The 13,925-nt window shown below is 43.4% G+C and overlaps 1 protein-coding gene across 1 annotated transcript in view; it reads left to right on the forward strand.

The window, feature by feature from the left end:
• The first annotated feature begins 7,633 nt into the window (after positions 1 to 7,633).
• The window catches only part of Rfx6 (regulatory factor X6), a 22,036-nt gene continuing 15,744 nt past the window's right edge, over positions 7,634 to 13,925 (forward strand). The window contains exons 1-4 of the mRNA XM_023714285.1: positions 7,634 to 7,752; positions 11,169 to 11,246; positions 11,332 to 11,445; positions 13,753 to 13,802. Coding sequence (XP_023570053.1) covers positions 11,184 to 11,246; positions 11,332 to 11,445; positions 13,753 to 13,802 — 227 coding nt within the window. The 5' untranslated portion in view covers positions 7,634 to 7,752; positions 11,169 to 11,183. The remainder of the gene's footprint in view (positions 7,753 to 11,168; positions 11,247 to 11,331; positions 11,446 to 13,752; positions 13,803 to 13,925) is intronic.

The raw sequence follows: 13,925 nt of genomic DNA on the forward strand, positions 1-13,925 counted from the left end.
TTAATTGCTTGCCCTATTTAGTTGGCTGCTTCTGATCTCATTTGTGGAGCTCTGATCATTTTGGTCCCTCTCTAGAACATCTTTCAGTAACCTGTGTAGGGTTGGATTTGTCATCATGAAATTCTTTAGCTGTTCTTTTTCTTTAAAGTATTTCACTTCTCCCTCAAACTTGAAAGAGAGTTTTGCAGCCTATAGTAGTCTGGGCTGGAATTTGTTTTCATGGAGGACTTGAAGTACTTTGCTTCATGCTCTCTTTGCCTTCATGGCTTGTGAGAAGAAGTCGGCTATAATTCTGATGGGTTTTTCTTTGAATATGATCTGCTTCTTTTCTCTAGAGGTTTCAGTATATTATTCTTGAGCTGAATTTCTGGGATCTTGACTCTTATATGTCTCAGTGTGTTTTTAATTGGTTTGAGGTTACTTGGCATTCTGTATCCTTTGATTACCTGAATATCAGATTGTTTCCTCATATTTGGGAAGTTTTCTGCTATTATTTCTGCCCATATTTTTTAATGTCATTTGTATTGACTCCTTTTTTCTCATTGATGCCTACTAGTCTCACATTGTTCATCTTTGCATCATCTTGCAGGTGATGGATTATTTTTTCCTGCATCTTTGTTGTTTTTAAGAGATCCTTTTTTACCTTTTCACTAGCGCACCAGCGTCTTCAAGATCTGAAACTCTGTCTTCACTTTCACTTAAACAGTTTTGCAAGCTTGTGACTGAGATTTTAATTTCCTCTATATCTCTTTGACTCTGCTTCATGTGATCTATTTCTTCCTTTTATTGCTGATTCAAGGAATCCGTCATTTTTCTAATCTCCTCTATTATTTTTATCAATGTTTTCTTTAGAAGCAGTTATAAATTCTTTAGCTGCAGTGTTTTTTCAGATTGGGTTTCCTCCCTATGTTTCTATAGTTGATTCTTTACTTCAGATACTCTGAGTTCTGCGAATTCTTTTTTTATTTCAGAAAAGAATTGCGCTCTGAGTTCCTCTAAAACTTTCTGCTGTTGGTTATTTACTATCAACACTATTAATTCATACATTTGAGCTGAGCTCGTAGAAATGAATTGCGCTCTGAGTTCCTCTGTGACTTTCTGCTTTTGCTTATTTACTATCAGTGCTATTAATTCATACATTTGAGCTGAGCTAGTGTCCTCTGCACTTGTTCTGGGTGGGCCTGCTTATGTTTCTGTGTTTGATTCTTTACTGCAGATGTTATTAATTCAGGGATTTCTTTTTTCATTTCCAATCTGAGTTCTATACCTTTCTGCAGCTGTTTCTTTTTTTCAGAAGCTGTTTATTCATTGCTTTCAGCTGTGTGATTCCCAATTTGTTCTGTCTTACTGTCCTCTGCAGTTGTTATGCGTGGGCTTGGGTTCTGAGATTGCATTTTGCTCCTTCTCGTTGTCATTTTGTGTAGCACTGTCTTCTGACCTTTGTTGTAGATCTTTATTGCAGTTATGGCCTTAGAACCTGCTGAAGTTCAGGTGTAGATCTATAAAGTTTGGATTTATCCAGCTGTACCTAGCTTGGGTCTGGCTGCTGTGCTCAGTTCCTTCCTGTTGCTGCCCTTTGGGGTGAACCTGTTGTGCCCCTCTGGCAAGATGTTCTGCTCCTGGACTAGCTGGATGCTTCTGTCCCCTACACTCTCTGCAAGGATTGCAGCTGAAGGGTTTCACCCCAGGCCTGTATGCCAGGCCTGAGCTGAACCTGGAGGGTACAAGATGGAGTAGGGGGGAGAGGCAGCTCTCCCACACCCTCACTTGGCCTGGACAGGGACTGAATCGGGGGTTTCCAGAATGTGACAGAAATTCCTACTCTGTGGGTGGGGTGTGGGAGGTTACTACAGAGTGATGGGGCGGCGTCCCAAGAGGGTTAATGAGGGTGTCACCCTTGCTGTGCCTGGGCTGGGACCAGTAGGTCTTGCCAGCACAGGGTAGCTGGAAGCTCTCCCACACACTCACTGGGCCTGGGCTAGGACTGGATCTGGGGGTTCCCAGAATGCGGCAGAAATTCCTACTGGGCAGGTGGGGTAGGGGACATGCTGCAGAGTGGTGTGGGCATCCCAAGTGTGTCAATGAGGGTCTCACCCATGCTGCGCCTGGGCTGGAAACAGTAGGTTCCACAGGCGCAGCGTAGCCTGAAGCTCTCCCACACACTCACAGTGCCTGGGCTAGGACTGGATCTGGGGTTTGCTGTAATGAATCAGAAATTCCTACTCAGTGGGTGTGGTAGGGGAGGTGGTGCGGAGTTGTAGGGGGCGTCCCATGGGGTTGAAGAGGGTCTCACCCATGCTGCGCCTGGCCTGGGATGAGTAAGTTCCATCGGTGCAGGGTAGCCTGAAGCTCTCCCACTCTTTCTTTCTTTCTTTCTTTCTTTCTTTCTTTCTTTCTTTCAACAAGCTCTCTTTGTGTAGTAATTCAGGCAGCCTTGAACTCACTCTGTAGCCCAGGCTGTCCTCAAACTCTTGAGGATCCTCCTGCATCAGACTTCCAAATGCTGAGACTATAGGCATACACCACCAGGCTCAGCTAACTCTAGGTTTTTCTACATATAGGATCACATTGTTCATGAGCAGACACAATTTTACTTTTTCCTTTCTAATTTGGATGACATTATTTTATGTTTTTCTTGCCTAAACACTCTCTCTAGGATTTCTCGTACTATGTACTATGAATGGGATTAATGGAAATGGACACAGTTGCTTTGTTTCTGGTCTTACTGAAAAAGTTATTAGTTTTTCATCATTAAATATTATATTTGTTGTGAGATTTTCACATATGTCTTTTGTTTTTGATATAATTTGCTTCTATATTTTTAGTTTTCTATTGTGCTACAGTTCTGGATATGATCAAATCATTTTGCAGCATCAATTGACATGATCAAGTGTTTTATTTTTACCTTCATTCTTTTCTTGTGGTGTATAATATTGATTGCTTTTCATATATTGAACCAGAATATGTCCCATTGGGTCATAGTGTATAACCTTTTTAATATTTCAGTAAGTTTAGTTTGCTTGTATGTTGATTACTTGAAAGTTTATAAAATAGATTGGCTGACAGTTCTCTTGTAGTGTCTTTTCCTTTGGTATCAGTGGAATGCTGGCCTTAGGGAATGAATTACAAAGTTCTCTTTCAAGATTTTGGAAAAGCTTGAGAAACATTGGTAGTCTTTCCTAAGTATGATAGAATTTACCGTTGACTCTATCAAATAAATATATGAAAAAAATGTTCAACATCACTGGTCATTTGAGTAATGCAGATTAAAACATTTCATCTTATTCCAGAAAGAATGGTTATCATCAAGAAGTCAGTCAGGGCCAGCAAGATGACTCAGTGGACTAAAGCGGCTGCTTGGGCAGGCTGAGGCAAGCACGGGGACCACAGCTCCCCATTCGATCCCCAGCATCACAATCCATGCCAGCCCCACCCCCAGGGCTATCTGAGCTGGCCAGAGTCCAGGCATGGCGTCGCATGACTGTAATCCCAGCACTGGGGAGGCTGAAAGCAGTAGGATCACCAGGAGTCTGAGCTGCATAGTGAAACCCTGCAACAACCAAATATATATATATATATATATATATCTCAGTAACAAATGCTAGCCAGGTTATGGGGATAAAGGAATCCTTCCCACTGTTAGTGCAAGTGTGAGTTGGTAGGACCACTGTGGCAATCAGTGTGGAGTTTCTTACAAAAACTAAAATTAGAGGTTCCACTCGACCAGCTATTCACCTTCTAGGCATCTTCTTGGAATAGTTAAAAGTGTCAAACCACAGAGACATGTCCATACCCGTTTTTATAGCAGCACAATATATACATTTTGGAAACAGCCCATGTGCCTATCAGTAGATGAACGGATAAAGAAAAAGTAGTATTTATGTACAATGGACTACTACTGTGCCAGACAGGATAAAGATGAGACAGTTTCAGGTAAATGGATGCATACTGAGACCGTAATCTGAAGTGAAGTAAGTCAGGCACACAAGCTTAAATATCAAATTTTTCTCCTGTGGGAGAAGCCCAAAGGGTAAATAGGGAGCTAATTCTGCCAATTTCTTATGTTTTTAGAAAATCCATTTACATTTAATTTAATGAAATGTAGTTAATAAGTCCTTGATAGGGAAAGCTTCTTGTATTATTTTCATAGGTTTTCTATATGCTTTTAAAAGTTATCTCTCATTTACTATCTTTTAAACATTTTTTTATGTATTTTTCTTGGCGGAACTGGGGATTGAACTCAGGCCCTTGCGCTTGCCAGGGAAGCGCTTATTCCACTGAGCCAGCTCCCTGGCCCCACATTTACTATCTTTTGCTTAGCTTCTCTCATGTTTGCTTGATTTTTTGGTAATAAAATATTTTAATTCCCTTCCTAATTCCTTTCATGCGTATTATATAATTATATCTTTGTGGTTATCATGGGTGCTACATTTAGTACTAAGTTACAATGCTCTGATTGGATTTACAGTGGCCCCTCAGAATCGCAGAGGTTACATTTCAAATACCCCCACGATGAGTGAAAATCGGTGAAGTAACAGTGTTAGATTTATTTTAGTGTTTATATCTATTTTAAGACTTATAAACCCTTTCCACACTCTTATAAACCTTTCCCATACTTTAAAAAACCCTTCTCATGTTCTTAACCATTTTCTAAAGTCATAAACTTATGTAATTTTAACAACATGTGTACTGTGTGGTGCTGCAAAATCTGCAGTACAGCGAAAAATCCATGACAGATAATTTAGATTAATACATTTTGAAAACCCACAAAACAGTGAGCCATGAAAGTCGAATTGCAAAATAGCGAGGGGCTACTGTACACCTGCTTCACTTCAATAGCGCACAAAACTGCTACAGTTCACTTTTGTCCTTACTCGTCATTTTTGTCACATAATTTACCTTTATACATTTTATATCCAAAAACATACACTAGTAGATTTTAAAAATGACTTAAATTTAAAAATTAGACTTAATTTACATAGAATACAGCATGCAAAATTACAAACCAAAGTTAAAATAATGCTATCTTTGTCCTACTCCCTGTTTTTCTCCTATTGCACTACTTAAATCATGTAGATGACAGAGAGTAGAGTTGTAGCTGCTGTTGCAGGACACGAGCTTTTGCACCCTGCTTCTCCCTCTGTGTGATTCTGAGGTACAGATGACTATTCTTACATGTCTTTCTTCCTTTTTGTTTTTTGTTTCTTTGGGTTTTTGAGACAGGGTCTCACTGTATAGTGGGGGCTGGCCTTGAATTCACTATGCCACTTAGGCTAGCCTTGAACTTGTGGTGATCCTCCTGCCTCAACCTCCTGCACCTGGCTGTTTCTTCACTTCGCCAATAGGACTCTCTTTAATATTTCTTGTGGGGTAATTTCAGTAGTGACTACACTTACTCATCTTCTGCTAAGAGTACCTTAATTGTTCTCTCACCTTATAAAAATCCAAATCTGATTGTGTTCAGTTAAGGTGCACGCATGTTGCTATGAGATACGCCTACTACCTAGTAGGCGGTTATCGTACTGGGAAAACAAGCTTGCCTGCCACCTCCTGGGGCCGTTTCCTTTGTGCCGAGAACAGCTAAGGCCTCCCCATGGAGCTGGAGTCCCACACACACCATCTACAGCCCTTGCACGGTGGGGGCCTGACTTGCCCGTCCTGCACTTTTAGTCGCGTGGCCTTCCTTTGGCTTACGTCTTCTGCTTCTCTTCCCAGTCTCTGGGATTCACTGTGTTGTTTTATTTCACTTATTTTTTAAAGATTCCATGCAGAAGTAAACTCAGGCTGTTTTATTTCCATGGATAGCTTATTTCATTTAGTGTGATAAGTTGCAATTTCATAGGTGTTATGGAAATGGCAGAATTGTCACTGTGTGATGGTACGTGTGCTCTCATACTGGTCAAAGAGCTACTAGAAATCATGACAGCCCAGTTGCCTGCTGATAAAGGAGTGGACAAAGAAACTCTGCGTGTGTGTGTGTGTGCACGTGTGTGTGTGCGCGTGTGCATGTGTGTGTGTGCATGCGCACAATGAAATGCTATTCAGTCTTTAAGAAGGATGCTATTCTCCTTTAATATTAAATGGCAGTTTTTCTACATAAAGAATTCTTGCCCAGCTTAGTTATTAAGATCTTTTACAGTGGGTTAGGACCCACTATGCTATTGTATCAGTTTATACCTATATAACATCTTTATTAATTTAAAAATTATTTAATCAGAATAGCTCTGTCCTATTTGAAAATAGAAGTTGAGTCTAAAATTATAATCTAATTTGGAACAGTAGATTTATACTGTTTTAATATAAAATATCAAAGGCCTATATGAAATCAGTCAGTAAGAAAAGAGATCCTCTAAAGTATCTGTCATCTAAGAACTCTGAAGGCATCCTTCCCTTGTGCTCTCCCACACAGGCTGTGAATGACTAGACAGGGTGGAACCCTGCCTGTCTGTCCCAGTAGTAAATCCTGTGTCCAATTAACATATTTAGTATGACAGAGATAAGCAAGGAAACACACCCAGAGCGAGGACGGTGTGGGAAAGAACGGAGCTGCACTCTGCTCAGTGGCGTCCTGCTTCCTTCACCACAGTCACGCTGCGTTTGGTGTGGCTCAGCTCGCTTGAGCTGTGGAGTCAGAACAGCTGGCTGCAGCCCTGGTTCTGTCAGGCACTTGCTTTGCAACACTAGAGAGTGTTTACTCGAGCTTGCTCATATTCTGAAAACTGCGAGAGGTGTGCTTTTCCTGAGAAACGTGAAAGAACACAAATACCTAAATCTAGAGTGGGGGAATAATGACGTAAACATCTAGACCATTAGTTTGGAAATCAGAATATCTATTCCAGAATAGAGTCCTGTCACACTTGTATCAGTAATTACTTCATTCCTCTAAGGCTGAATAATTTATTTCTCATCATCTCATGAGAAATGATGAGATGAGAGCCCATCTCTTACCTATCTGTAAAGAGACTGGCTTTGGCAACTCGTTTTGTTATTGTAAAAATTGTTCCATGTATTAGTACCGGCTTGTGACATGTAATGTTCACCCTCCTCGTGCAGGTCCAGAGCAGGCACACAGGCATGCTGTGCTTCTCACTTCTGCTCCCACTCCTCTTCCCCCATTCATTTCTTGGTACCCTTCTCTTTTGCAAAAAACAAAAACAAAAGAAAACCTTCCCTCTTTTCTGTTATTTATTTTTATTACATGTTATCTCTTGTGTAAGGAACACAAAACATAAATAAAGAGCAAAATAAAAGACATATTCCTGGATTTGAAAATTCTTGATCTTCAATACTGTAAGGTAGAACATTTTAATAATTCCAAAGGTAAATCTTCCAAAATTCCTGTTACTTAAAAATGTGAATTGTAATCTCTAAAAGTTGTGAACTTGACAGCAGTCCAAAAGCAAAGCCCAGAGTGATAGAAAAAATGTTCTGAGTATGAAACTATTTACGTTTTAGAAACAATTTGGCAGAAATGCCTACCCTGCTCAGAATATAGTGTAGCAGGTCATCTGAAACTCCTGATTTCTCGTGATTTGCAAGGTGAGGAAGAATGGAATCTTACGGGTTCTGTCTTGCAATTGTTGTGTTTTGGGATACATATAGCTGATAGTGACTTATTTCTTTTTATTTTGTTCTGAATTATAGGGTGGTTTCACACGTAAATATTCTCTTAGCTCAAAAACAGGAACACTTCTTCCAGAATTCCCCAGCGCTCAGCACCTTGTGTACCAAGGATGTGTTTCTAAGGACAAGGTACTTGTTGAAGATACTTCTGCATTGATTTTCTGCTATGTTGGTCTCATATCTCAACTTCTTGGGAATCTCACAGTACTTGCAGAAAGCAGCCAAAAATTTACATAATCAAACAGAATTGATTGATTTATGGGAGAGATAAATGCTAGCTAACATTGATTAGCACTTTCCAATTAATTATTTACCATCTAATGATAATATGTAATCAGAAGGTGGTAAAGTAAACCTTAACAAGCTAAAGATTTTTTATTCCAAACTCGGTGCTGAGGAAGCCAGTACTGTAGCGTGTGTGCCACATGCAGGTCTCTCCACTGTGGGCTTCCTGTCTCCCATTAGCTGCGTTTGTGTCTAATGAACAGTCACGAAGCATTTCTCCTGGACAGAGGTTTCCCGGCCCTGAGCAGGAGGTGCCTCAGGCTACAGAGGTGACACAGAGTGGCCTGTGAACCCTAAATTCTGTGCTCCCATGCTTGGAATTCTTTTTTAAGAACCTAAGTAACATTTTCCCTGGATTCAGTTTGTAAATGACCTTCAGTATGACTTTTCAGTGCTTAGTAATATGACCTGCATCTTAGCCCAATTTCATTTCTGTGCTTCTAGACTCATTTGTTGGGGGCCTTTCGGCTCTTTAATAACAGGAACCATTACTAAATCAGCACAGTAATGGCCACGTATTTCTTTCACCTGAAGATTATTTTTATTTGTATTTGAGGAAAACACCATTCACAATATATTGAATCAATTTGTATTTTTCAAACATGAAAATAGAAGAATGTGATTAATTTCCAGTTGCAGTATTTTAGCAATAGGCTTTTTATAGGAAAAAAAAGAGCATATTGATTTTTGTTCAAAGCTATTGATAGATAAGCCCAGACCCAGAGTGACTTTCAGGACTCCTTCCATGGTGGACATTGCCGACTAGAGTAGGCAAAGCCCTGGAAGCAGACCTCAGGTGCTGCTGGCCCAGTGGAGTCCCCGTGGAGGTCTGTTTCCTTCCACTCTCCTGCCTCACGTACCAAGGGTACCACATTGTCTTGACCTTACAGATGTAGTGTGTGATAGGATGACTTTGTGATGAAAACTCAGCAGTGAATGATGACGGGGGCACTTTGTGGGACCCCAGTTCTTTGAGGGAGAGTGTTGTTGGGCCACCTATGTGGAGAGGATAGCTTATATGAAACATATCACAAAGATATTTAGTATAAGTAGGGAGGGGAGAGAAAGAGAGACAGAGGCAGACAGAGAGAGACAGAGACAGAGAGGCAGAGGGGAGGGACACGCTCTGACAGTTTCATTTTCTCTGCTGGTCTTCAAAGAGTCCCTTAGCCATCAGCTTGGAGGACAGGCAGGCCTTCCCTCACTCAGGGATCAGTGTGCTTACGGAACCCTCCCTGCTGAGTTCATTCCCAGTGGAAGTTCCCACAAATACCAGCCTGACACTACTTCCGCCCTTTGCAAACCGCTGAGCCATTTGGCCTGCCTAGACTTTAGCCAGCTTCCCCTGGCAACTTGCCAGTTCTTAGAAAGAGCATAGGGCTGAAGCCACGGCCCTGAAGCACCTGTGTCCTAAGGGTAGAGAAAAGATGGCTTGCAATGCCACCTCCACTAGGACTTTCGGCACCATCCTCAGAGCAGCTGCCGCCCACCTGTGCTGATGCCTGTCTGCCTCCACTTCCTATGATGGGCGCTGCTCTTGAACAACTGAACAAATTGCATTTATGAACAGCACAAGCCTACTATAATTAAAATTTATTGTCCTGAGACTGGGAAAATGTTTATCACATGAAGCATAATAAAGAATAAATGTTTTGTGATTTGTGTATAAAGCAGTAAGTACATTTTGACACAAATAGGAACCTTAGGCAAGGAAGAGCTTGCTTTTCCCTTTAGTTGGTTTTTAGGGTTAATTTTGGATGATGGTGTAACCTCCTTTGCATCTTTCATGTTATGTTGTCCTTAATCTTCTTAAAAAGCATGTCTTGGTGATTGATCTGTCATGCTGCAGATTGCCTGGAACAGTGCCAGTCATTCTTGCGCTGACTGGAGCATGTCCTGCAGCAGTGTCTTGCGGGCAGAGCCTCCTGTGGGAACAGATCGGGAGTTCCATGTCCTCACTATTCAGCTGTGAGGAGACGCAGCACGTGGGCTGTCCCAGGGGTGCAGGAGTAAGGGCAGAGAACAGTGTTAGGCTGGGACAGCCCGTCCCCCCGGACTACGCCAGAGGCTACTGGGGCCAAAACAGCTAATGTCCATCAAGTTCTTGTAGCACACTGGATTATTTGGACAACTTTACATGTGTTCCTTCACTTAGAACCCATTGTGTGTTACTGACGCATCATTTTCACAGTGAGAAATTAAAGCATTTTGTAAGTGTCAGGCAGCTGCCCACTGCAGGTAGCAAGTAGACAGAACCTTAACACTAGGGTTCAAATTCCGGAATCTTAAAGCGACCTGATGGCTGGTGTCTAAGCTATGTTTCTGTATAGATCACACAGCCAGTGTGACATTTCTAACCTATGAAATAAAGACTTTAGCTTGAATATGAAGTTGTTAGCATATTATCTGGCTCTAATTAGTTGCACACGTTAAGATATGTCCCATATTTTAAAAGTTATTAATGTTTTCTTTTTGGGCATCAAACCCAGGGCTTCAGTTGTGCTAGGCAAGTGCTGTGCCACTGAGCTGTAGCCCTAGCTGTGAAGCAGTCAAAGTAACTATGGAACCTGGAAACCGAGACTGCGGACAATAAGGACTCCGTGCTTGAAACTTGTTCTGTACATACCTCATTTGGCGTGAGTGTTGTGGAGACAGCACGTAGGAGGCTCGCGTGGTGTGCGGCACGGCGGTCTGTTGGTTTTCTGAAGTGTGCTGCTACCACTCAAAGGCAACCCAGGGCTCATCTGGTAGGGCACAGAAGACCAGACCCGGAGAGCTGGCTCCCAGCCCTGATCTGCAGAGCAGCTCTCCTGCAAGCCCTTGAGCGCTAGGCAGGTGGCATTCTCACCTCTAGACCTTTAATAGGTAGAAAATTAGGGTACTGCACGACACTGCTGCTGCAGCTGCCTGTCCCATTGTGCTGACAGGGAAGCGCTCCCCCCAAAAAAAACTGGGAATTGAACTCAGGCCCTTGCACTTGCCAGGGAAGTGCTTATTCCACTGAGCCATCTCCCCAGCCATTTTTTTTTTAAGTATATGTGCTGCTGAAGCGAGCACTTGTTGTTCTGACAGATCATGTTGTATCCACAGTTTACCTGACTTTCTGCATTCACAAATCAGTCAGCTCCTTGACATGGCGCCTTGCCCTGGTGATCCTCAGCACTGGACATGCTGGCTGGGACCCAGCAGGAGCGTACACGTGTGGATGGATGAGCTGATGTGAAGGATCCTTTGGTTAAGTCTTTTCTTCCTTGAACTAGGTTGACACCCTCATAATGATGTACAAAACTCACTGTCAGTGTGTCCTGGACAATGCAATCAATGGGAACTTCGAGGAGGTAAGGGTTGTACATGCAGACCTGCCCAGGACTAAAAGGTCACAGCGCAGGAGTCCCACCCTGTATGCTCTCATCCCATGCCCAGATCCAGCATTTCTTACTGCACTTCTGGCAAGGAATGCCTGACCATCTCCTTCCCCTCCTTGAAAATCCTGTGATCATTGACATTTTCTGTGTCTGTGACTCCATCCTCTATAAGGTAAGCTCTCTAGGGCTCTTCACCATGAGCCATCTGTTTCTCTAAATAGGATTTTACTTAAACTCCTGAAACCTGTGTACTACAAATCTGCTATTTCTGGGGGAGATGCACTGGTTTTAGTATGACAAAACAACTTAGTGCAAGTTTAAGGATGAATATATTTTAATAATTAAGTATTTGTCAAGTAGAACTGTATTTATAGCTAGAGTGATCCTAAAGGTGACATGATTACTAATGTGTGAAAACAATTAATTTCATTACCTCTCTAAGGTGTTTTCAGATTAAAATGGCAGAATGGCTGTTTCACAGGATCTGCATTTTAAGGGAAAGCAGAAATGAAACCTCTTTCCAGGATTTAAGGCTTGCAAACCCTACCTTTAGAATAGTTTGGTTCTTAAGCCAGACAAGACTGCACACATGTGTTCATGCTGACCCTGAGGACATCCTGGGGAGAGACGAGGTGGTTGGCTTTCTACCAGCCATTCACTGGTAGGGGACAGTCTGGGCCCTGTCTGAGCAGTAATGAACTCTCAGCAGAAGAAACTACATTGCAGTCTGGGCGTTTTAAAGAGATTACCTTGTAATCCCAGCTACTCAGGAAGCTGAGGCCAGAAGATTGCAAGATTAAGGCAAGTTTAAGAGTAAGTTAGGAAGAACTCAAAATAAAAAATAATTTTTAAAAAGGCCTGGGATGCAGCTCAGTGGTAGAGCATCCTTGAGTTCCATTCCCAGCAGCCATCCCATTTCTACCTGCCAAATTGTCACAAATGAAAAGAAAAGCATACCTTTTAAGGAATAATCTGAGTTTACAAGAAAAACCCAGGCCTGTGAAAATCATTCCTATCAGATTCCCAACTCTGCAGGCAAGTACAGCAGGACCTTGGTAGGCTCCCCAGGGGAGGCTGGGGAGACTAGGAAAAGCCACCCTGGCCTGCGTCACGGGGCAGCTGGAGACCTTTCCTCTGCTTGGTTTTCCCCATCCCAGCAAGGGAAGAATTCATGTCGGGGCCGTTGTTCCCTGTAGCTTAGGTTGGAAAAGGATAAATGACAGAAAGGATAGTCTGAGCGCTCTGGAGTGAACACGAATGCAATTATTTGGAAATAAATAGGTCCACTTTCCCTAACTGATCAGTTAATGCTTGAAGAGGCAACCATGGTTAGGGGCATGGAGCTCACTTCTCAGACCTCACGCCACAGTGAAGCCACCTGCGTTTACAGCCACACAACTCTTCCTAGCTAAACCCTGGAGGCAGCCTTTATGTTTGTCAACAGATCAATGGATAAAATAGTGTGGTGTCTGTTCACAGAGAAGTACCACTCTGTCCCAAAAAGGATAAACTTGAACCACTTGCAAGGAAATGCACCCTGAGTCGACATACAGTTTGACTGTCACATGGTTTCTCTCATGTGATAATCCCAAAGCACAAGTAAATGAAAGAGCAAGATATAGCCAATAGGGAGCAGGGAGACGGGTCTTCACCAATAGGAAGAGGTGCAAGAGCCAGGGAAAAGCAGGGAGAAAGGGCAAAGAATGAATGAAGGTGAGCAGTGTACGTGGGCCGACTTCCCACGATGATGCAGTCGTTATGTACACTACAGATACACACAGTTAACGCGAGGAAAGATCTGGTACACGGCCACGCCTGCCACAGACCTTGGGAACCCAGATCTATTTTTGTTTGTTTTTTAATCTGGTACAAAGTTCTGGGTTTAAGTATCTTTGAGGCTTTTTTTTTTTTTTTTTTTTTCGGACCTGGGGATTGAACTCAGGCCCTTGCACTTGCCAGGGAAGCGCTCATTCCACTGAGCCATCTCCAGGCCCTGTTTGTTTGCTTTTGAGACAAGGTCTCTCTGTGTAGTCCATGCTGGCCTGAGTGCAAAGAGAGTCTCCTGCCTCAGCCTCCCACGTCCTGGGGTACCGGGGTGCACCACTGCTTCCTCCCTATGGGTTTCGGCGTCTTTAAGTGGTCTAGCGTTTCTTTCTCACAGTGCGGCAGGGGAGGCGTGGAGAACCACGTGCGCTTCGGGCAAGGCCTACGTCCTCCTTGCCGAGTGCCCCGCTGTGGGCCTGTGGCCGTGCGGGTGAGCACCACGCGGCAGGCCCGTGGCGGCTGGCGGTCAGCACGAGCAGTGCCGTGGGCAGCCATGGACGGCCACGCGCTGCTCGTGCGCGCGCTGAGAGACGGCGCGTGGTCGTCGCGCTGCAGACGACGTGTTCTCCAGGAAGCCGAGAAAAAGTAAGGAGCACGTAGCGTGCCAGCCCCTCCTTGGCAAGGGCTCACGGTAACTGTTTTTGCTGTCTCTAAGGTTCTCACAGATGTACTCATCCCTGCAACAATGCAAGAAATGCCCGAAAGGTACGTGCCTTGGCGAGGCGGGGGCTGCGCGTCTCGGGGTTTCCCCCGGTGCGTGCGTCCGAGGGCGTCAGGGGGTTTCCCCCGGTTGTGTGCGTCCGAGGGCGTCACGGGGTTTCCCCCGGT

This window comes from Octodon degus, unplaced genomic scaffold, assembly GCF_000260255.1.
Source record: "Octodon degus isolate 3935 unplaced genomic scaffold, OctDeg1.0 scaffold00034, whole genome shotgun sequence".
NCBI classification, from domain to species: domain Eukaryota; kingdom Metazoa; phylum Chordata; class Mammalia; order Rodentia; family Octodontidae; genus Octodon; species Octodon degus.